Source organism: Carcharhinus amblyrhynchos, chromosome 3 (genome assembly GCF_965287045.1).
Source record: "Carcharhinus amblyrhynchos chromosome 3, sCarAmb.v2.hapA, whole genome shotgun sequence".
Classification (NCBI taxonomy): domain Eukaryota; kingdom Metazoa; phylum Chordata; class Chondrichthyes; order Carcharhiniformes; family Carcharhinidae; genus Carcharhinus; species Carcharhinus amblyrhynchos.
This window is the reverse complement of record NC_137326.1, coordinates 51,841,318-51,865,916: the sequence shown is the minus strand read 5'-3', so window position 1 is coordinate 51,865,916 and position 24,599 is coordinate 51,841,318. Positions and strand designations below refer to the sequence as shown.

At 41.5% G+C, this 24,599-nt stretch overlaps 1 protein-coding gene across 3 annotated transcripts in view; it reads right to left on the bottom strand.

The window, feature by feature from the left end:
* The window catches only part of itpr1a (inositol 1,4,5-trisphosphate receptor, type 1a), a 516,106-nt gene that overhangs the window by 155,700 nt on the left and 335,807 nt on the right, over positions 1-24,599 (bottom strand). For all 3 annotated transcript variants that reach the window (XR_013886032.1, XR_013886033.1, XM_080184007.1), the window contains exons 16-19: positions 17,068-17,222; positions 8,275-8,374; positions 8,027-8,187; positions 5,491-5,632 (exon numbers count right to left, since the gene is read on the bottom strand). Coding sequence is in view for 1 of the 3 variants with exons in the window: in XM_080184007.1 (XP_080040133.1) it covers positions 5,491-5,632; positions 8,027-8,187; positions 8,275-8,374; positions 17,068-17,222 (558 nt within the window). In the remaining 2 variants the exon portion in view is untranslated. The remainder of the gene's footprint in view (positions 1-5,490; positions 5,633-8,026; positions 8,188-8,274; positions 8,375-17,067; positions 17,223-24,599) is intronic.

Here is a 24,599-nt window from a genome sequence, read left to right as displayed (position 1 = left end):
AGTTTAAGCTCCTTCCTGTTTTTTATCACCTGTAATACTGTGGGCAGAATTATGAGATCAAAAGCCCCAGTGACCTATTTGCTCAGTTTTGAGTCGCATTACAATTAGTAAAATTCACTTCGAAGACATTGTATTCCAATTCACTGATAGCCTGGATATGTAGCTACTTTCAGAAGTGGGAAAAACAGAGACAAAATCCAAAAAGGTGAAAAAACGTTGTTCTGTATTGGTTGTAAATTGGACTTTCAAAAGAGCTCTGATAATGTGTCCCATCATAGATTCGTGAATAAGATTAATGAATGTGTCAGGGAACAAGTGGCAGGATGGATTGCTAACTGGCTTCAAGGCAAAATAAGAAGTGTCACAACACCAGGTTGAAGTTTATTTGATAGTAAACCCATAAGCTTTCAGAACGCTGTTCCTTCGTCAGGTGAGTGGAAAGTTCTGATCAGAAACAGGGCATATAAAGGCACACACAGTTTACAGAATACTGATTAGAATGAGAGTCTTTACAGCTAATCTGCTATTCGAGTTTAAAAGGTTCAGACAATGTGAGTGGAGTAGCATTAAGCATAGATTAAAGAGATGTGTATTGTCGCCAGACAGGACAGTAAGTGAAATGTTGCAAGTTCAGGCAAGTCATGGGGGCTACAGATAGTGTGACATGAACCCAAGATGCCTGTTGAGGCCGTCCTCACGTGTGCGGAACTTGGCTCTCAGTCTCTGCTCAGCAACTGCACCGTTGTGTGTCGTGAAGGCCGCCTTGCAGAACGCTTGCCAGAAGATCAGAGGCCAGCCTTCATAAGTCCTGTTTCTGATCAGATCTTTCCATTCACCTGACGAAGGAACAGCGTTCCGAAAGCTTGTGGGTTTACTATCAAATAAACTTGTTGGACTCTAACCTGGTGTTGACAGACTTCTTACTGTGTTTACCCCAGTCCAATGCCTGCATCTCCACTTCAAGACAGAAAACAGAGTGGGGATAAAGGGTAGTAATTCAGAGTGACAGAAGGTGGGAAGTCGTATTTCACAAGGTTTAGTGCACTGACGTTCACAAATTACATTAGTAAACTGGACTTCAGAATCCATAAAAATCAATACAGTGCAGAAGGACGCCGTTCAGTCCATTGCGTCTGCACCGACCACAATCCCACTCCGGCGCTGTTCCTGTAACCCCATATACTATCCCTGCTAATCCCCTTGACGCTAGGGTCAATTTAGCATGGTGAATCAAACTAACCCACACATCTTTGGATCGTGGGAGGAAACTGGAGCACCCAGAGGAAACCCACGCAGACACAGGGATAACATGCAAATTCCACACAGTCAGTGACCCAAGAACAGAGTTGAACCCGAGTCCCTGGCACTGTGAGGCAGTAGTGTTGACCATTGTGCCGCCGAACCGCCCTACAAGTACAAAATCAGAAATAAAATTTACAAATCTGGCAATGGGAACAAAGATTGGAAGGGGTGGATAATCAACACTGAAAAGAATGGCAACAAATTAGTGCAGAATTGGCAAATAATTAGCAAATTGAGTTCAGCACATAAACAGGAGGTAATTTGGTAACAGGAATAGGGAGGTCACTTACTACTTGGAAGGTACAAATCTGGGTGGGGTAGAGAAACAGCAAAATCTCAGTACAAATACACCAATCATTCAAAGTTGTGCCACAGGTTAATGAGGCCTTAGAAAAGCCAACTAAACACTTGGCTTTATTTCTAAAGAGGTAGAATTGAAATGTAGTGAAGCTATCCCAAATCAATATTGAATCTTGGTTCGGCCACACTTTATAATGCTTCAGTTCTGGTCACCTTATTATAGAAAGGATATGGAGACAGTGAAGGCAGGGGAGAAGATTTCTGAGGATGAGTTACCAGAAATATGCATGCATAAACTTGTACCAATAAACGATGGACAGATTGGCTTGAGTGGAGTATAATTGGTTGGATTGTGCGGCCTATTTCTGCGCTGTACATAATGACTGAACATACAGATGCACACAAGCAAATTGAGGCACTATCTCTGTGCTGTGCTAACGCAACAGGCGTGATCCACTTCAATCCTTCTGTCCATTTCTTCTTGTCTTCCTCCTCAACTAATTACCCAATTCCCTTTCGACTGTCTTCTGCTCGCTGCCTCAATGTCACTCATGAGAAAGCACACCATGTTTTTATGAATGTTGTGCAGAGAAAAATTCTTCCATTCTCATGATACTCAAGTCAATGGCTCCATGTCAGAGTTTTCTCCAATAAGAACATAAGAACATAAGAAATAGGAGCAGGAGTAGGCCATCCAGCCCTTCGAGCCTGCCCTGCCATTCAATAAGATCATGGCTGATCTGTCGCTGCTCAGTTCCACTTTCCCGCCCTCTCCCCATAACCCTTAATCCCCTCTCCTACCAAAAACCCATCAACCCGCGTCTTAAAAATATTTAGCGAGGCAGCCTCCACCACTTCAACGGGCAGAGAATTCCAGAGATTCACCACCCATTGAGTGAAGAAGTTCCTCCTCAACTCCGTTCTAAACCACCCCCCTTTTATCTTGAGGCTGTGCCCCCTAGTCCTACTGTCTTTTCTGAGCGGGAAGAGTCTTTCCACCTCTATCCTATCCATCCCATTCATCATCTTATACGTCTCAATGAGATCTCCCCTCATTCTTCTAAACTCTAACGAGTCCAAGCCCAGTTTATTCAGCCTCTCCTCATAGCTCAACCCCCTCAACTCCGGTATCAGCCTAGTAAACCTCCTCTGCACTCCCTCCAAGGCCAAAATATCTTTGCGCAGGTGCGGCGCCCAAAAATGCACACAGTACTCCAGCTGCGGCCTCACCAATGCCCTATACAGCTGCAGCAAGACCTCCCTACTTTTATATTCAATCCCCTTCGCTATGACCACCTGCTGCACCTGCAAGCTGGGTTTTTGCGACTCATGCACAAGGACCCCGAGGTCCCTCTGCACCGTCGCCTGCTGCAGTTTTTCGCCCCGTAAGTAATAGTCCTTCCTACCATTCTTCCTACCAAAGTGGACCACCTCACACTTGCCAACATTAAATTCCATTTGCCATTTCCTGGCCCATTCGCCCAGCCTATCTAGATCCTTCTGCAGACTCTCCACACCCTCCGCACAATTTGCCGTTCCCCCAGTCTTGGTGTCATCAGCAAATTTCGACACTCTACACTCGGTTCCCTCCTCCAGATCATCTATATAAATGGTAAAAAGCTGAGGCCCCAGCACCGACCCCTGGGGCACTCCACTAGTCACCATCCGCCAATCCGAATAGCACCCGTTGACCCCTACTCTCTGCCTCCTATTTGACAACCAATCCTCTATCCACGCTAACACCCTACCCCCAACTCCATGTCCCTCGACCTTCTGCAATAACCTCTTGTGAGGCACTTTGTCAAACGCCTTCTGAAAATCTAGAAAGACCACATCCACCGGCTCTCCTCTATCCACCGCCCTAGACACATCCTCATAGAACTCCAGTAAATTTGTCAGACACGACTTCCCTTTAATGAAACCGTGCTGCGTCTGCTCTATCAAGCAATTCCCTTCAAGATGCCTCGCAATTTCCTCCTTAATGACGGATTCTAACATTTTACCTACCACAGACGTTAAACTAACCGGCCTATAATTCCCCACCTTTTGCCTGGCACCCTTCTTAAACAACGGCGTAACATTAGCCGTTTTCCAATCATCCGGCACTTCCCCGGAATCCAGCGATGTTTGGAAAATAACCACCAAGGCATCCACTATCACCTCCGCCATTTCTTTCAGAACCCTCGGATGCATTCCATCCGGTCCTGGGGACTTGTCCACAATCAGCCCCTCCAGTCTGTCGAGCACCACCTTTCTAGTAACAGTAATGTCATTAAGACCCTCCAGTCCTACCACCTTTCCATCGCTAACACCCGGCAAATTATTCACGTCCTCCTCCGTGAAGACAGAAACAAAAAAGTTATTCAATACCTTAGCCATATCCCCATCCCCTACCACTAGGTCCCCTTTCTCATCCTCTAAAGGACCAACATTCACCCTAGCCAGCCTCTTCCTTTTTATATATTTATTAGAACTCTTGCTATCTTTTTTATATTAAGCGCTAGCCCAGCTTCATAGTTTCTCCTACTCTTCCTTATCAACTTCTTTGTCAATCTTTGTTGACATTTAAATGGATGAAGCAATCTTTCACAATTCATATTTATTCATCCTTTGAAAACCCTTCATAACTAATTTTCTATGATCCAGTGAAAGCCTCTTGACTTTTGAGTTTGTGTCAAGACCCAACACTTCTGTTACCATTCGCTGGAACCTCATTGTTCCCATTCAGTGGTGGTTTTGCTCTTTACTATGAAACACACCCAATTTTACAAATATGGCCCAACTGATAACTCAGGTTTAACTTCATCTCCTTGCTTTGATATTTAATACCCTTATGTACAATAATCAGAGTCTAAATTGTCTTCAATGTTTAGAAATGTAAATTTGTTCTTCCCAGGTGACAATGTGGATTTTCTAACCATTGAGTTCCAACCTTCAAAAGAATACAGTGACTTAAGTAAAGTTGAAGTATTATTCTAAGGAATTGAGACATTAGCAAATTTAATATGAGGAAGTCTGTGGCAAAGTGGGTAGCGTCCCTGCTTCTGAATCTGAAAATCTGGGTTCGAGTACCACTCCAGGACTTGATGGCTAAGGAAGTTGCATTCATAGTGTGGCCAAATGGCAAGTATCAACCTGCAAAAACCTTCCAACAAGCCAATGGCAGGTGGCAAGAGTAGGACAGACTCCTGGTCCACCATGCTTGAAGTGCCCCTCAATTCTAACCCTCTGGTGATCTGTTCCAGGGAAAGTTCTGGAACAAAATGAAAGTCTGCCTTTAAATTAGGAGTGGGAAGAGAAGCAGCAATTTAATACAAAGAAAAAGTTAAACAACTCTCCAGCATGATTCTTTTTATAGTGCCCTTTTACGCTGATGGTCCAGGTTCTGACTTCCTAGCCTCAGATGGTGGGCAGGAACACCAAAGGACTGTTGCCAGTTCTGCAGAGAAGGCCTGGTAGAAAAAGTGGGTCTGTTTTCGTAAATCTATCCAGGATTACTGACAACCTGCTGATCAGGAAACAGCAGGACAAACAGAGCACAAAGTCCAATGTAAAGACTGCAACATGCGTATAAGTTCTTTATAAGTGCTATGCCTCAATACTCAAAAACAGCAATTCTCTCTCTCATCAGTGCTGAACAGATGAGAAACTACATATTAATCACTACTCAACAATAACTGAGTCTCAAGAGAATGTCACAATGCAGATTAGTATGTGACTTCATAATACTTCAAATGTTGCCACATTCTTAAATTTTATGAATTAATATTGAAGCGTTTTCTTCACACAAAACCATTTAATGAAAGTAAAGAGTTTTCAAATAAAGATTCACTTTTGAACAGAAATAATAGACACATTCCTCTCCCACCCCCCACTTTGACATCTCACCTGTTTTAAAATATTTTGCTCTCTCATGAGTTTCTGTCGCTCTCGGTTTGGCTTATTGATCACCACTTCAAGCACATCCTGACCTGAATTTGGAACATCCGCAACGAAGAATACCAGGTCTTCCAGAAGCTTTGTAACAAAACTGTTGAAAATAAATTCAATCAAGAAAGGAGGTTACAAAGAGCCCAAATCTCAGATTTAGAAAACAGTATCAATACTTCACAACAAAAAATACAAAACTACCAAAGATGATGGTATTTGTTTCTCTGACATCATTTGGGACTCATCTCCTGACCTGTACTTGTTTTTAAAATTCCAATGGCTAGCATTCAAGCTTGGCAAGAATGCCAATTAAGAAAATAAACTGCTCTTGAAATATGGGTATTACGAGCAAGGCCAACATTTTTTGCCTGTATTTAGTTGCCCAACTTCAGTCGATAGTTAAGAGTTAACCATGATGATTTGACACTACACTCCCGAATCTAACAGCTTTCCTTTCAAGGTTTCTGAATCAGTTGCTTTTCTAAAAAAAATGGAAAATCTAATAGCTCCTGATCATTTTTTCTAATTGTTTTAAAAAGCTGCTATTGTGGTAAAATTTGAACTCGCTCTCTGGATCACCCGTCCAGGAACATACCTACATCCCTCCATAATCCTGCTGTCCTTAACCTGTTTGCAGACCTTGATGTAGGCTAAACGTGTAATGAGGAAGAAGGCCTGAAATGTTGAATACACCCTCGGTAGTTCCTTGCTAGATGGTTCTTTAATGCACCCATGTTTGATGGGTGGGATGAGGAAAAAAATTGGACCCAATTGGAACCATTCCTCATTCTAAATTCATGCATTTTGTCTATATTTCTTGGCACTCTAATTTGCTACATTTTTGAACAGCAAATCTTAGAACAATCTAGAAACAAAATGAGAGAGTTTCATGCAAAGTTTCAAGAGAGACATTCAAAATCATAATGTGGCTGGGCAACGTAGATAAGGAGAAACTGTTCCCGCTCGTAAAAGGATCAAGAATGAGAGGGCACAGATTTAAAGTGATTCACAAATCAAAAGTCATGTGAGAAGAAGCTTTTTCACACAGCGAGTGGCTGAGGTCTGGAATGCACTGCCTGGAAGTACGATGGAGGCAGGTTCAATCCAGAGATTCAAGAAGGCATTAGGTGATTATTTTAATAGGAACAACATGCAGGGGTATGGGGAAAGGACAGGGGAATGGTACTAAGCCATGATGCACATTTGACAAGCTGGTGCAGACATGGGCCAAATGGCTTCCTTCTGCGCTGTAATAATTCTGAGGTTCCTGATGAGGAGTTAGGATTTATCAAGTGAAAAGATTCAGGTGTAGCCTGGAAAGTTTGCATTGAAACCTTCTGTTACAAATATGGAAATAGCAATTTACACCAGAAGGAAATAAAATAGCAAAAATATGAAAACAGAAAGTAGGGTTTTGTTGACTGAAATCTACAAGGTTTTGAATACACACAAACTGGGTTACTTTGAGTGGGAACAACCTCCGTCCCTGCTGCCACACACGTCCATGAAGGACTGTGTTGGAAACTTCCAATTTTAACCATCCATTAAGAGGGAGGGCATTTTGTTTGAATTAAGTGAGCCTTTTTCCCAGGGCAAAAGTGTCAATTCAGAGGGGACATTGATTTAAGACAAAAGGGGCACGTTTAAAGGAGATGTAAGAGGCATATTTTTAAACATAGAGGGTGCTAAGTGCCTGGAATGTGTTGCCAGAGGAGGTGGTAGAAGCAGACAGAATTGCAACTTTTAAGAGGCATGTTGACAGATACATGAATAGGCAGGGAATAGAGGGATATGGACTGAGTGAAAGGAAAAGGTCTTCAGTTTAGAAAGGCGTCATGTGTCAGTGCTAGCTTGGTGAGCTGAAGGGCTTGTTCCTGCGCTGTACTGTTCGTTGGTCTTTGGAATAGTTTGTCAAGTGAGAGTGCAAGGGCAAACAGCTTAGATTCAGGTCAAAATCGGCCAAACATTTAGAAAAGAAATTATTGCCAGAACACCAATAGGCTGGATTAGATGGAGCAACAGTCTGCTCCGGGAAGTGAGATGTTGTGATTTTTCGGTTTCAAATCTATATTTCACAGCATAGAATGTGTTTTATTCCAAATCCCCATAAACCATCCCCACCAAACCTCAGACTTTTTCCAATTTTTTTAAACTAACCATAAAGTTAATTCCAACCTTTATGCAAAACAGATAACCCAAGTATTCTGGCCAGCCTACAAAATGAATTTGATTTCAGCTCACTCCTTAACCATCTCAAATATTCCTGCATTGATTGCAAGAGTTGGCCAGAACTAGGGAATCTTACTCAATTTGCAGTATTCTTCCAATAGGTTGCTTAGGTAATGCTTCCAAACTGTCATCTAAAAAGGACACAACACTATGGAATCTAAGAAAACCACAAACCCAAGACAAATGAGGGAGGATTCATGTTTCAACTTGTCAGGAAAACGTGGGTAGTCAATTATTGGCTGCCTGTTAAAAAGGTGTCACCTACCGTCTTTCATTCTGAGTAATAGTGCCCTTCTCAAGCTTGCCAGCTATCGAGGCCAACACTTTGCTGGCATCATTGGCAAAGTCCAAGTCTCTCACTTCAGCTGGTGAAACAGGCACAATAGCAAATGCTTCTTTATCCTCTTTAGTTGGAGAGGTGCCAATCTGAAATGGAAGGAGGTAGCAACACTCAGTACCCAAGTGTTCATTGTAACTATTAAATGCCATGCATGCTTTTTCATCCAGAATTACCTTCAGCATAACTGGCCTCTCTTCGTCTTTATCTATTGGAATATTGGTACTATGAACCCACGTGTTTGTGCAGAGGTGCCGGAGGCGAACATAAGAGTTCCTGAAACACACACATTAGTTTAGGAATCAAATATAATTTCTCAACAACTTGAATATACAAGCAACAATTTATGTAGAACCGAGACCATGGTAACACATTTTTTTCCCCCCACAGGATCCAACAAGGTTTGACCCCTAGCCACGTAAGGGAGCTTGGTCAAAGAAAGTAGATTTAAGGATTGCCTTAAAAGGAAAAGGAAAGGTAGAGAGGTTTAATGAGGGAATTCAACAGCTTTCGGTCACAGGAAGTGCTGCCATCATCAGTAGTGGAGGAGGAGGAGGAGGAGGAGGTGAAGGTGGAGGTGGTGGAGGTGGAGGAGGTGGAGGAATCATATAAAACCATCATAGTGAGCTGCAGGCTTTGCAGAAGGGATGTATTATAGAAGATCAGCATGTCAGCTGCTTCTTGTTGTTTCCACATTGTTTCAATACTTTAGATACTAGGCAAGAACTGTAAATTTGCCTTTCATTGGTAGCTTAAGAATTTGGGAGGAGGGGATCTGATGTCATTAACAGAAAACAGATTGCAGAAAAGTGAAAAGATGCTGGCCATTCTCTGCCCACTTCAGATCTTTACAACAGCAGATAACAAAAAGGACCATTTTCCAACAGGCTTTCAGCAAATGTATTAACCATTGACATATTAACTCGCTGCACTTTACCCTACATTAAATGCAGTTTTGCTTTGACTCACAAGAAACTTAATATTTGAATTCTGCTTACATGTTGTCAATTTTGATCAGTAGATATCATGCACATGTACGAAGAACAAATTATTCACTGGGATAGCGAATGTAGTGGTAAATCTGAACATGTTCAAATCGCTTTGTTATTGATGGAGCTAGTTTGTGATTGGGTATTTGGGGAGGGCACCTCATTATGACTGTTGGGGATGTGTTGACCTTTGCTGTCCTTATGAGCAAGGATGCATCATTCAGGTCTCCAGAAAAGGGGACCAGATTGTTTGATTATGAGCACATCTGTGACTGATATACAAGAGTGGTCATTAACACTCAAGGTATACAGTTTACAAGTATTCCATTATCGAGGAGTTATACAATGGTTTGTGAAATGGGTAGGTTTCAGTGATGGAAGAAATCAAATTCTTGCTTGAATTTCCATTGAATGTATATGGTCTTAATTGCAACATTATCTATACATATACACTGTCAGGAATGAGAGAGTTGCAAAGGGAAACATTTGTTTCTTGAAGCCAGAACTGCAACCAAGTTCTGATAAATCAGGTGACTTGTTGGCCAAGTGGTCCAATGTAAGGAACTAGAATTTTGCAAACTGGAGAGCAAGCAGAGTCTGAAAATTTCTAGTGTGGCAAGACTTCTTCAGCAGTTTAAATAGAGAGAAAAAAATGCAAAATACTCATGAACAGCTGGTTTAATGTGGGAAGGGGTAAAATCTTTTTGTGCAAGAACAAGCTGGTATTCATGAAGTGGCTTACAGGAGTTTAGGCACAAAACCAGTGGGTATACCATTTCTTATCACGTGCAACAGTCTTATCCAATGCACTCACGGCTAGCCACATGGAGCAATGTAGAAATTCAGGTCTGACCAACTGCACTCTGGGAGATTTTAGAAAAGCAATGGGTGCTGTTGTTGGTTAAACACTTCAATATTTTGCATGCAGTTATTGGCAAGAGATAATCAGAGTCGGAGAACAGATTTTAGTGTATCTTCCTTTAGTTACGGAATGGAACAAATGCTAGTGAAGGAAGTGAACAAAAAATATTGGTATCTGTATAGTGCAAATGGTAGTTAAAGTGCTAATTTGAGTTAGCGCATGTAGTTAAAATGGTGTTACAATAGCCACATCTACGGACATCCAACAATGTCGACTAGATAAGTGTTCTGGGTGATGATTATATGTGGACTTATTATTTCTCACCAGCTTGGTCTTCTATCAACCCAAGTGTCAAATTGAAATACATGTGGATTGGGGCCTAGACCATCAAATTTGGAATAGGGGACTTTTAAGAACTGTCTGTACACCAAGAGAGAGACTTGATGCTTATTCTTTCGTGGCTATCTCACATACCAACCAGCATTAGTTGATGAAGGAGCAATGCTTGAATGTGTTTTTAGTGCACGCAAGCTGACAAATAATACAATGACCTAGAGCCAATAAATTTCACGCACCCCATCCAAATATTTGTTACAAAATTGCAGTCGGTCTATGATCTAGGCTAAACTACAAAGCTTGGCACTTCAAGAACTACCACTGAGCTAAAGCACTGGTCTGAACTGTGAAATGTACAGCTCGTGAGGATGTGTGTTCTTTTGCCAAAATAGATGATTACTCATCAGCTTGGCGCAGTCAAACAAAAAATGTATTTTCAATGCATCACGCACTGGATATGCTAACTCCTAACACAGGGACAAAGTTTATCTGATACTTCACATTTGCTTGACGTTCTCGTTCAAACAGTCTCAGCAACGGCAATTTAGTGTCACTTTATTTATCACTGGAAGGTGGTTTGTTTTTTGAGATTTGAGATAATAATAAGCCAAAACAGGTGGGTTGCACTAAGTCACATAGTTGGTAGCTGATCAACACAACTTTTAGCAGTTAGTCCAAAGCTGTACATTTACGTAAAAAAACGAGAGAAAACACATTTATACACAATCTGTCATCACCACAGGATGTCCAAAGTGCTTCAAAACCATAAGTGTACTTCTGAAATGTGAACACTATTGTAATGTAGGAAACCTGGAAGCAGATCTGTGCACAGCGACGACCCAGAAACAACAGCTGGTCTATGTTTGGTCATATGGATCAAGGGATAAATACTGGTCAGGGCAGCGAAGGTTTACTGCTGTTCAGATAGTGCCCAAGGATCTTTTACACTTCCAAGGGAGGAGATGGGTATCTGTTTCAAATGTCATCCAAAAGATGAGAGGTGATATTAAACTGAGAATGCAGCATCCTGAATGAGAGATATATATATATACTTTTAAAAATTAATTTACAGGATGTGGGCATCGCTGTTTGGGCCAGCATTTATTGTCCATCCCTAACTGCCCTCCACTTCAGACAGCATTTAAGCATCAACCACTTTGCTGTGGGTCTGGGGTCACATGTAGGCCAGACAGGTAAAAGTGGTAGATTTTCTTCCCTAAAAGGACATTTGTGAGCCAGATGGGTTTTTAAACAAGAATCGATGATAGTTTCATGATCATCATTAGACATTTATTGAATTCAAATGTTACCATCTGCCATGGTGGGATTTGAATCCAGGTCCTGAGATCTTGTACTGGGTCACTGAATTACTGGTTCAGTACAAAAGCCTACACCATTACCTTCCCGGAACATGGCGAACGTTTCAGAAGAAATGTAATGGAAATGTCGAATTATAGACTCTTCAGTGGATCATAGCCATACATTCAGCCTTACAAACCTGAAGGGCTCACGCTGAATTCATGTATCAGACACCCGCTAACTAACCACACATAGGACTGAAGTTGAGAGAAAGGAAATTCAGTCCGGATTTCAGCTGCCTATGATAATCAATGATCATAAGATTATATAGAATACCACACCATTCAGCTCAACTAGTCCCTGTTGGAGTTTATGTTCCAATCCAGCCTTCTCCTGGTACCTTTCCACATCTAAAATCGATCATAGCCATCTATTTTCTTCTTCTTCTTCATTTATGTACAGTTTCCACTTAAAGGTGCATACCTTGATTTCAGGTGATGATCTCTCTACCTGAACTAGTCTGCATAGTGTTTAATAACGTTTATTTGTGATTATCTCTCTGCTTTAAGTTATCTGTTCTTAGATCATCCCTTCACTTGTCAATAAGCTGTATAACACTTTACTCATACTGATTGTACTTAACTGCTTGCATTTGTCTATTAGCATGCATGATGACTTATAAAGACTTATTCAGCCAGCTACACTGTCTGTACTTATCCTTTGACACTCTTGATTACCTGTTAGTGTTGGGCTATCGTCACTCCACCTGTATATTCTGTGCCTGCCCACCTTGCTCCAATTCACCTGATGAAGGAGTAATACTCCAAAAGCTTGACTATCACTTGGTGTCATATGACTTCTCATCTTGTCCACTTAATTGCATCTATACTGTTCACTTTGATCACTCTGATGTAGAGCTCCACATTCTCACCATTCATCCAATCAAAGAATCCCTACAGTGCCGGAGGAGGCCATTCAGCCCATCAAGTCTGCACCGACCACAATCCCACCCAGTCCCTATTCCTGTAAACCCACATATTTACTCTGTTAATCCCCCTGACACTAAGGTTAATTTAGCATGACCAATCAACCTAATCCTCTCATCTTCGGTCTGTGGGAGGAAACTGGTGCACCCAGAGGAAACCCACGCAGACATGGGGAGAATGTGCAAATTCCACACAGTCAGTGATTCGAGGCTGGAATTGAATCTGGGTTCCTGGTGCTGTGAGGCAGCAATGGTAACCACTGTGCCACCATGCTGCCATTCTTTGGGTAAAGAAGTTTCTTATGAATCCCCTATTGGATTTCTTGGTAACTATTTAATATCAATGGCCTCTAGCTATGCTCTTCCCCACAAGGAGAAACACACTTTCTTTAACTGCTCTAATTGAGATCTTCCATGATTATAAAGACATCTATTAGATCACACATCAAGCCATCTTTTTTCAGGAGAAAAGGGACCCAGCCTGTCCATCACTTATATCCAGTTATTTCTAGTATCATCCTTATGATTCTTCTCAGTGCCCCAGTATCTTTTGAATAATATAGTGATCCAAAGTGGTCTACCAGTTGTGGTCTAACCACAATTTAGATTTTGCCATAACTTTCCCTATTTTCAATTATATTCCTTTTTTTACAAATGACTGTTAACTTTTAGTGATCGCATTGGAAATTGTACGCTCATGGTTTCTGGGTGAGAGCTGAGCTTAACTGCGAAACCCAGCAAGACAAAATAATCTGCTGGAATTTGCTGTCCAGGTTGATACACAAAGAATGTCCTGTTGGGCAAGATGTGCAAAGAGACTATATTGGAGGAGGGGGTAGAAGAGGTGACTAACTTTTCCCCACCTTCCTGCACAGGGCAAAATACTTAATTCAATACGGACAGAATCTAGTTGATCATCAGTATTCCCAAAAGTTAATTTTGTTAGTTTAAGTTAATTTATTAGTGTCACAAATAGGCTTACAGTAACACTGCAATGAAATTACTGTGAAAATCCTCTCATCACTACACTCCAGTGCCTGTTCAGGTCCACTGAGGGAGAAGTTAGCATGGCCAATTCAACAAACCTGCACATCTTTTGGACCGTGGAAGGAAACCGGAACACTCGGAGGAAACCCACAACGACACAGGGAGAACATGCAGACTCCACACAGACAGTAACACAGACCAGGAATCAAACCTGGGTCCCTGGCACTGTGAGACAGTAGTGCTAACTACTGTGACACCATGCCGTTCAATATGCTGGTCACACATGGTTAAATGAAACTCCAGACGTGTCTACTTACTGACCAATAAATAAAAATAGGATTACAGATGTAACTGGTCAAGCAATCTCAAAATTTGTATTTGACTGTTCAATGCATGCTTATTTGAACTTTATATTCATTCATTCAAATGAGTGCATATACTTTTGATCATTAAGTGTGATTTAACACTGTTGCTTAATCAATGGTGAGGCAGTAAATATGGACATGAAGCTCATCCAGCTGCATTATTGAGAGAGAGAGAGAGAGAGAGAGAGAGAGAGAATGAATGCAAGATGCTCTGGTTCAAATTAGTGCTGTGTCACCACAACCACACCTACTCACAATGAGTCACCGGACAGTGATTTCTTTTGGACAACAATGGGTTAAGAGTACCGAGGTAAACTTGACCTTGGACACCATGATCAAAGACCACCTTTATAAAATTTTAACTCTCCAAATGACTGACCCACTGAACTGCAAATGAGTTCAGAATAGCCTTCACACTTAGTGTCAGTCACGTATTGAGTCAGATATATGCTGACTTATTAGAACGCTTCATTCCTATATAATCAGCAGCACATGAAATCAGGTTAGCAGTTAGGAAATTATTGAGCAGTAGCTGGATTTGTTCTTGACTCATGCCTGTCACCAATAGGGAAAAATAAACAGAAGCTCTAATCCAAGCACTGTAACTTTCCCACGTTTGGAATATGATAGATGCCCAAACAGATGGTGCCAGAAGACTCTCAGTTCCCACCAGTATCAACATTGGCGACAGTTTCATTTCTGAGTTAGTCAGTCCAATATCATGGTGGTATTAGTGAACCAGAGGTCTATACGAATTGTACTGAATCATCTGTTCATCGCAGCAATCAGGGAATTTAATTCAATTACTAATAATAATTAATAAGATCTGCAGTTAAAGGCTAGCTATCATAACAACGAAATGTCTAGATTGTCATAACAATCCATTTGGTTCACCGATGTCCCATAAGGAAAGAAATCTGCCAGCCTTACCTGCTCAGGCCTTTGTGTAACTCCAGACCAACAGCAATGCCCTCTGATAAGTCCAAGGAACTCACTCAACGGTCATGACTGGACATGTCAACTATGTTGCTCTCCCCACAGATGCTGCCAGAGGAGCTAAGTATTTGCAGCATTTTCTAGTTTTATTTTAGCAAGTTGTTCAGCCATATTCAAGAGGTCGACTCATCATCTTCAAGGGCAAAGGATGGGAAATAAATGTTTACCTTGCCAACAATGCCCATTCAAAAGTTTAAAAAAAGTGCATTCAAATCTCATTCCTGAGATTTCAGTACGTCTGACACCATAGGGATGACACTGAGTAACATGTCGAATTAATGCCCCATGTGGCCTCTCAAGCATAGGGATCATTTTCCCTTGTGCCCTGGTCAATATTCATTCCTTAAATCAACATTACTGAGAGATTATCTGGTCATATTTCTCGAGACTTTGCTGAGCACAAATTGGTTGCCACACTTTCACGCTAATGTTTTAACTTCAAAAATGTGTCAACTGGTTGTGAAGCACAAAGGAGAGCCCCAGGATTGCAATTACAGATTCTTTACAGTGAAAAAGGACACTCATTGAGCCTGTGAGCTCTACGATGAGCAATTTATTTGGTGTCATTCTCCTGCCTTCTCCCTTCAACCCTGTACATTCATTTTCAAATGCCTCAACTTAACCTGCCTCCTGCGCATTCTAAACCTTAAACACTCGTTGTGTGAAGCAAGTTTGCCAGATGTCACTTTTGCTTCTTTTGCAAATTCTTTAAATCTGTGCCCTCTCAATCTCGATCCTTTCACAAGCGGGAACAGTTTTTCCCCATCTACTTTGTCCAGACCACTCTCAATGTTGAACACCTCTGTCATATCACCTCAGAGCCTACTTTTCTTCAAGGAAAACAGTTCCAACTTCTCCAAACTATTTCAGAACTTAAGTTCCTTAGTCCTGGAACCATTCTTACACATCCTCCTTGCACACTCCCGTGTTTTCTTCTGAAAGTGCAGCACCCAGAACCGGATGCAGTCCTCCAACTGAGGCTTATACACGTTCAACGTAATTACCTTGGTCTTGTACTCTATGCCCCTGTTAATAAAGCTAAGGATACCTTATGTTTTATTAACTGCACTCTCAACCTGTTCCACCAGTTTTAATGAATTATGCAAATACAGACTGAGATCCCTCTGCTCCTCCATCCCTTTGATTTAGTCTCTCCATGTTCTTTTGAATAAAAAAATCACTTCACAGTTCTCTACATTGTACTTCATCTGCCACCTGTCCAGCCATTCCTCCAACTTATAACCTTTTGATATTTTACAATGTCTTTCTCAGAGCTCATAACGCTTGCAAGTTTTGTATTATCTGCCGATTTAAATATTGTGCCTTTGTACATCAGAGTCCAGATCACTGATATATATCAGGTAAAGAAAGGGTACCAATGCTGTCCCTGAAGAACATGCCCCTTGCCCAAGAAGCATCCATTCTGTGCAACTTTGTTTCCTATCACTCAGCCAGCTTTGTATCCATGGTGCTACTTTCCCTTTTATTCCATAAGCTAAAACTTGCTCACAATTCTGTTGTGCAACCCTGCATCAAATGCCTTTTGGAAGTCCACGTATATAGCATCAACTGCACCGCCCTGATAAACCCTTGCTGTCAACACTTCAAAAAAACTCCAGTAAAACAAAACTTCTTCCTGCCTTCCTTAATTAACCCACAAGTGTCCCAGTGATTATACATTGTGGCTCAAATTACTTTTTTTAAAAAGTTTTCCCACCTCTGAAGTTAAGCTGACTGGCCTGTAGTTGCTGGGTTTATCTTTTTACGCCATTCTTTTTGAACATGCGTGTAATGCTGAAACACTGCAGTCCTCTGGCATCAAAGGCAAAACTGTATCTTTCTTTTGACTTGCATCAAAATTGCCAGACCAAGTAAGTAAGTCGCAACAAGAGTCTGATCATTACCTCAAAATTCTCCATCGAGTGAAAATGTCCATTTCGGTTTTGAAAGGCAGGGAATTTTAGGGGATCAAAAGAAAATTCCAAAATATCAGAACTTGAGAGAAATTCAGAAATATATTTAAACACCAGTGCCATATTTTAAACTTGATCTTTGGTGAATATGTCCAGAATATTGAGCAGCAGTTTCATAAAGGCTTAATTTGTATGAATTTACATTTGAATTTGCCCAAATTCATTAATCACTCGTACCTTGGAACAAGAGAGTCGCCTCTTTGCAGGGTGGTTGTATCCAGCTCAAAGATGGAGGAGATATGATTCCCTTCAGGCACAGACACCAGTGTATACATCACCTTCTCCTGGATGGTTCGCATTCGGTTTCTCAAGGCTTCCTGATCAGAGTCAATCTAAGGAAAACAACACACAAAGGTTTGAATACTTTCAGGCAGATACTTGCATAAGAATATTGTGCTAAATAGAATTTAAAGATACAGATAAAAATAATTGATGATCTCCGCTCACCCATTATCTTCAAAATAATCCTAGCATCGCAAAGGTTACTCACTCTCAACTGGCATGGGGCTCACAAACAAAAAAACCTTGAAGTCTTTTTTTCCAATCGATAAACAGTTTATTGCGTGACACCAGCAGGTAGAAGGCAGAGGGGCTGAGCATGTGCAACTCCACCCAACAAAGAAAATCATCAATTCTTATACAGTTACTCAGCCCATCCTGATTAGTCACAATTCATTCAGAATGGTAATAGATTACATTACTTATATATCAGTCCAATAAAAATTAGTATCTGAGCGTTATGGGGGAAGTCTTCAGTAGCATAACGTTCTTGACTCCAAAATGCCCACTGACATCCCATTTTCATCTGTATTCTTTCCACAGACCAAATTCACCACAAATATGAAGAAGACATCAACTCCAACAAAATATTCTTTCAAACACACAATATTTAAGGGACTGATATGAATTCCAAATGGAGTTGGTGTGCCTCAGGGGGTTAACAATTATATTACATACATTTTCAAAAATCCTGATAATGCACAAACGAAGAAATGAGAGGCCGCTGAGAAGACTTGATTGCCAGCATAGACAAGATGGCCTAAATGGCCTCCCCATCCGCTGAAAGAAGGATGGAGAAGGACCCTGGGTATTTACTCCATGACAGGCATAGGAACAAAGGAAATCACATGAGGCAGCATAGTGGTTAGCATAGTTGTCCCACAGCGCCAGGGACCTAGGTTCAACTCCCAACTTGGGTCACTGTCTGTGTGGAGTTTGCACATTCTCCCCATGTTTGCGTGGGTTTCCTCCAGGTGCTCCGGTTTCCTCCCACAGTGCAAGGATGTGCAGGATAGGTGGATTGGCCATACTAAATTAGTGACGGGGGACTAGCGAGGGATTACGGCGATACAGCCTGGGTTGGAATGGGGTCATACAGACTCAGTGGACTGGGTGGCCTCCTTTTCACTGTAGGATTCTACGAGTTCCCAAAATAAGCAAGAAATCTTTCCAAAAAGGGTACTTTGGGGTGCCTTGAGCAGCAGTCTATTTGATGAAACAAGCTAACAGAAGAGAGACACCTTCCAAGAAATGGTAACTAAGGAGGTATGCAGATCACTACAGTGCCCTTGATATCATTTCCGAGAATTACATAGAATAAAACCTCCACTAAGTGTACAGAGCACACTTGAGAGATACAGTCATCTGACAGAGGCTGCAGAGCTGTTCTGTCACCCCTTCGGTATTGTCTCACTATCTCAAACACCCCTTGCACAAGAATTTTCAATGGCCCGGATTTTCCACATCCCCGCTGCGTTTTGTTATGATGGAGAAGGCCTGCCATTGGCCACAGACAGGATCATTTGGCACCGCGGCTGTCAACGGAGTTTCCTGTTGTTTGCCGGGTTCCCCAGTGGTGGGGATTTGCCGTTGATAGGAATGGAAGATCCAACTGATGGGAGCCAGAAAATTCTGGCCAATATGTCAACTTCTTCAGTGATGTGCTTTGGAGAGCGCAAGGGTCAGTGGTTTCAGGACAAAAATAGTAATAATCCAGCAAAACTGAGCTTGCAATATCAAATACTCAAACAAAAGCTTATTTATGAAAACCAGATGAAATGAGCAAAGATTTTCCCTTTTAAAACACACATCTAGAATTCACTGTGGAAAAGGGAAGTAAAAACAGTCAATTGCATATAAAAAGGGAACTGAATAAATCCACAAAAAGGAAGAATATGGAGCGACAGGCAGGGAAGCAGATCTAACTGGTTAGCTCTTTTTCCTAAGAGCCAGCGAGTGTGTGATAGAGCAAAGAGCTTCATTCTGTGCTGTATAATTCTACAACTCGATAATAATTTTATATCAGAAAAGGAGTTGTGTCTCATCCAAGCTTAGCAAATTCTGATGAGGTGAAGTTAATGGGATTACTTGCAATCCAACCCACAAAGCATAGCTATATTTCTGAGCAGAACTGACAGCGTGAAAGACAGAACAGAAATTGGATAGAATATCAGTACACCAAGGCAACTATTATTTCTATTCAGTGCCTGATTTGATGACTCCTGGAGCAATACTTTTTAAAAGGACAGGCTTGCAGACCACAAAGATCAGGAAGATGCTTACTCTACAGACCGTTAGGATAGACTGCCCACTTCCTCTCACAAGTGGCTAAATGGCATCATGAGGATGTCACGTGATCAATTCCTTAAGGTTCCCTTACTCCAACTAGGAACAGCATGACTACACAACACCTGGGGTTACTAGCACTTTTCTTTCATGGGTTGGTTAGACCAGCATTTATTACCCATCTCTAATTGCCCTCGAGAAATTGATAGTGAGTGGCCTTCTTGAATTGCTTAGTCCATGTGGTGTCCTTTTCCTGACCCACAGTTAGGAAAGGAGTACAAGGATTTTGACCCAGTGACAATGGGGGAATGGCAACCCACTTCAACGACAGGGTGGTGAGTGGCTTGCAGGGAAACTTGCAGGTGGCGGTGTTCCCATATATTTCCTATCCTTGTCCTTCTTAGGTAGGTTCAGAAGATGCAGTCAAGGATACCTTGGCGAATTGCTGCATTGCATCTTGTAAATGGTACACAGTGCTGCCACTGTGCACCGGTGGTGGAGGGAATGAATTTTAAGGAAATGAATGAGATGCCAATCAAGTGGGCTGCTTTGTACCTGGATGGTGTTGAGTTTCTTGAGTATTGCTGGTGCTGCACTTAACTAGGCAAGTGGAAAATATTCCATCGCACTTCTGACTTGTGCCTTATGGGTGGAGGACATGCTTTGGAGAGTCAGGATGAATTAGTTACCGCAGAATTCCCAACCTCTGACCTGAACTTAATATTTATATGACTGGTTCAGTTCAGTTTCTGGTCAGCGGTAGCCCACCTTGCCCCTGGATGTTAATAATGGGGGATTCAATAATGATCATGTCACTTGAATACAAAAGGAGGGCTTTTCTCTGGTTTGAGGATGGTCATTACCTGGCACTTGTGTCGCATATACGTTACTTGCCATTTATCAGTCCAAACCTGACTGTTGTCCTGGTCTTGCTGCATATGGATACAGATTGCTTCCATCCATAATTATAGAGAAACTATTTGCTGAAAGATTTACCATAACCGAGGGATGAGAAAGACCTCTTGAATCAAAGGAAACAGGAATCATGTTGCTCAAGGGTTTAAGAAACGAGCGGGGGGCAGGAGGAAGGATTACAAAGGGGATAAAGCCCCTGTGGCATGCCACTGATGGACACTGGGCATCCCAAAAGAGTCTCCCCCACTCCATCCTTGACCAACATCAGATGGCTCAGTAAAAGCTCCAAGCTTACCCACCTGGCACTAGCTTCCCCTGCTGCAAGTAAATTATCAGCAAGGCATTTAATTGGCCAGTTTCAGGCCTCAAAATGACCCAAGGACACATTGGCCACTCGATGCCTTAATGGTCATCCATTAGAAAATGAGGGGCAATTTAAAGTGCCATGGAGCTAGCGGAATTCGACACGCTGCACTTGACGTGCTCTCCCACCTTCAAACCCAGTGGTAAGTTCTGTAAAATTCTATACAGCACAGGTGGCCATTCAGTCCATCAGACCTGATGCAGTCTCTATTAAAGAGCTAACGTATCTTAAAAAGGGCATGTCTGCAGGGTTAAGATCCAATTTCCTTTTGAAATTACCACTGTATTAGAATACCAAAACACGTAAGGGCATTCTAGAATTTAACAGTTTGCTGCATAAATTGCCTGCAAAACTGTCTGCCCCCCAGGTATCTTTTGCTGATTACTTTTAATCAATAACATTTACTTATTGACCGTTCTGCCAGTGGAAACAGTTCATGCCTTTCTACTCTATTAATAATTCCAATAGCTTTGAACATGTACATCATGTCTCCTCTCAACCTTCACAGCTCCAAGGAGAACAATTCCAGCTTCTGTAGTCTTTCTAGGTAAGAAAAGCCCTTCATCCCTTATAGAATTCTAATAAATCTTTACTTAACCCTCCCCAAGGCCTCGACACCCTTACTCGGTTGTGGTGCCCAGCATTGAACACAATACTGCATTCAATTCCTAACCTGTGTTTTCTAAATGCTTGGCTAACTTTCTGGCTCTGGTACTCTGTAAACCAAGGACCCCATAAGCATTTGAAACAAAACAGGCTTCTTGATCTAGCTGCCACCTTCAGCCATTTGTGTATATGAAACCTGAGATGCCTCTGTTACTACAACCCTTTATAATTGGACTAAAAAAGCTTTTACTGGGATCAAAAGGTTATATGGCTACAATGAGGGACTTGGAAAAAATAGGATTGTATCTACTATGCAAATTGATTGAAAGAATCCAAAAGGAAGCATTCAAAACTTTAAATGGATAAATAGTGAAAAGAAATTACAGATTTAGGGTTAGTACTGGAAGCATAAAGTGCGGGAAAAGTCAGAAGAAATCATTTCAATTCAGTTATTAGATTATGGGTTATGTATTATCAGAATTGACTTTTAAAGTTGAGTCAACCAAGCACTTAAGGAATTAAGGCAAAACTTCAAAAGTACGAAAGGCTCTGAAAGTCAAGTATGAAGAGGGATTAGAGTCAATAGCTCAAATGCAAGTTAGAACAGACACAAGATGCATACAGACTTTTTCAATAGGACTGCTGTTTATAATTGGTTTATGATTCTAACTTCCAACCATGATCCAAAGTTGTAAATCAATCCCGACCTATATACTGCAGGAGAGAGAAAAAATGGAGTGTAGGAATAAAGGTTAAACTTCTCTAAGAATTGGAGGAATCCAAGAGACAACACCTAAATTTACTGTGTAGAAATACAACAACCCCCACCCTGCCCTGTGCCTGCTCAACCTGCCTCAGGCATTCAGGGAGGAATTTCCAAGCTCCTCAGGAAATTAGCCTTTACAGCAACTCTCTGCACTCCCAGCAGTCAATATCCTAGCTCTGCTGGGATGACTGCTCCAAATTTCTACCCATTCAATCTCATCATTTATCCTCAAAAATGTTACCTAACAGTCATAGCAAACAGTTCCGTGAAGCAACTACAAAGCAAGCTCAAAGTGGTGAAGTTGTGATGGACCAATCGGAATTTCAATGCAGTCTCCCAATAATAAGCAAGGCCCCAATCCAGCATTATTGAAGACACCTTGTGTTTTGCTCAAAGTTAACATTTAATCATTCAGCCATCTAGAAGATCAGTCTTACACATAAACCAGGAGTGCCAAGGTCAACAATGCCACCATTCTGCATGTGCCAAATGTCCATTTATTTCAGTTTAACAAGTTCTTGATTTAATCCTGGACTTTGACTTGGACTTTTAGAAGTGCTGTCATATGATGACCTGGTGATATCCTGGTTAAGGGCTGGCAGGAGATCGATTAGATATGCATCTGACATGACAACAGACAAACAGGAGATGTTTTGTTAGATATTTCATCATATTTAGTAACTGGAAATGTCCTGCAAACATCCAACACAATGATAACAATTTATTCAAAAGCAAAATGCTGCAGACACTGGCCAACAAAACAAAAAGCAGAAAATGCTGGAACTGCTTAACTGGCTAAGCAGCCATAGCAGGGAGAAAATGTTTCAGCTCAATGACCTTTCAATAAAACCATAAAATGTGAAGAGCTATTATCAGCTTTAAGTGAGTCCAGAGAAAAGGAAAGGGGAGGAAAGAACAAAAGGGAAGATCTGTATTAGGGTGGAAGGCAATAGAGATTAAATGACAAAAGGGAGGACAATGCAAAGAGGATAAATGATGGGACCAGTGAAGAAACAGAAGATGATCTAAAGAAGGCATGAATAGGAATTGCAAAAATCATCATGCTGGAGGCGGCAGAGGCTGATCTATTGAATAGGGGGGCTGTCTCATCTTTTGTTCCACTATTTGGATTCTAAGCAATTTCTACCAGAAGAATAGAACATAGTGGCTTTTAAGAACACATTCGCCTTTACAAAAGTAAGTGGAAGGCAACAAAAAAAAAATCAAATCAGACTCAACGTTCAGCTTGGTAAACAGTGCAAGGTCATGTACACAAATACCTTGCTTAATTATGCATGAAGTGAAACTTGCCAGGACAGATCAAATAATTTGTATGATAAAGATTGCTTTCATCTTGAGCTATGAGGGCCAGTGACCATAAATCTGTCATCCCAAGGTACTAACATCAGACGCAAGAGGGAAAAAAAAGAGTGCTGAGTCAAAGGAGATGCTCACAGGAAAGCAAAACATTTGGGTCAAAGAACTTGTATTCAAGAAGGACACTAAAACGGAAAGAAATAAGGGGAAGAGGCTGAGAAGTTTAAGCAAGGAATCTGAGGGCAACTTGAGGCTCAGTTACCAATGACAGCCGAGAGAGGATGAACAAGGGCATCAGAATCAGAGGAACAGAGAGGGGACAGGATTACAGAGCTAGAGGAGGTTAGAGTGGGAGGAAAGGATGAATATTGAAGGATTTCATGTTTGAAGCTTAGTAAGCAAGTGCAGACAGGGACGTTGGGCAAGTGAGAATTGGTACAGTATAGGATAGAAGGAGTAGGTTATTAGTTTCTAGACTGAAAGTGGATTTGCAAGAATTAATACACCTCTATTTTAAACGTACTTCAGGTTGCCTGCCTGCCTCTGCTCACATTGGAGAAAAGAAACAGTTCTTAAAACCCCAGCAAGAAAATGTGTGAACACTCCCTCGACCTCTTTCCCTTCAGTGATTGGGAAGCATATCTCAAACTGGGATTGTTTATAACTGTAAGTGGTGTTGGCTGCATTTGTGCAAGTTTCTTAAAATCCAGCGAATGGTCCAATTTCTGGATTTCATTCCACCCTGTTGTTTTATATAGGCATAGAATTGTCAACCCCATGTTAAAGAGGCAGGATTCTGAAGTGCAGGTTACAGCATTACAGCCACACAACCCAATCACAAGTCTCAAACAATTGTGAAAAAGTTTAATCATCAGCAGGGGAGAAAGAAAGAGGAGTGAGGGAAATATAACAGTGCAAATGCTCCCCCTGCTGCTGGAACTGCAGATTTCACTGCAAAAGAAACCTGGTTTTGTTGATGTCAAACAAGATAAAAACTGCATCCATCTCTCCCTGGTACAGGAGCCAGGGGCTAGGGAAGGAGAGAAAAACTGGACAGAATTTGATTCCCACCTCTTACTAACAAAAGGACAGGACTTTTTTCAACTGCAAAGCTTCCCAATACTTGACAGTGGCCTAGCTTCATGCGAGGGAAATAAAATGAAAACTGCAGAGATG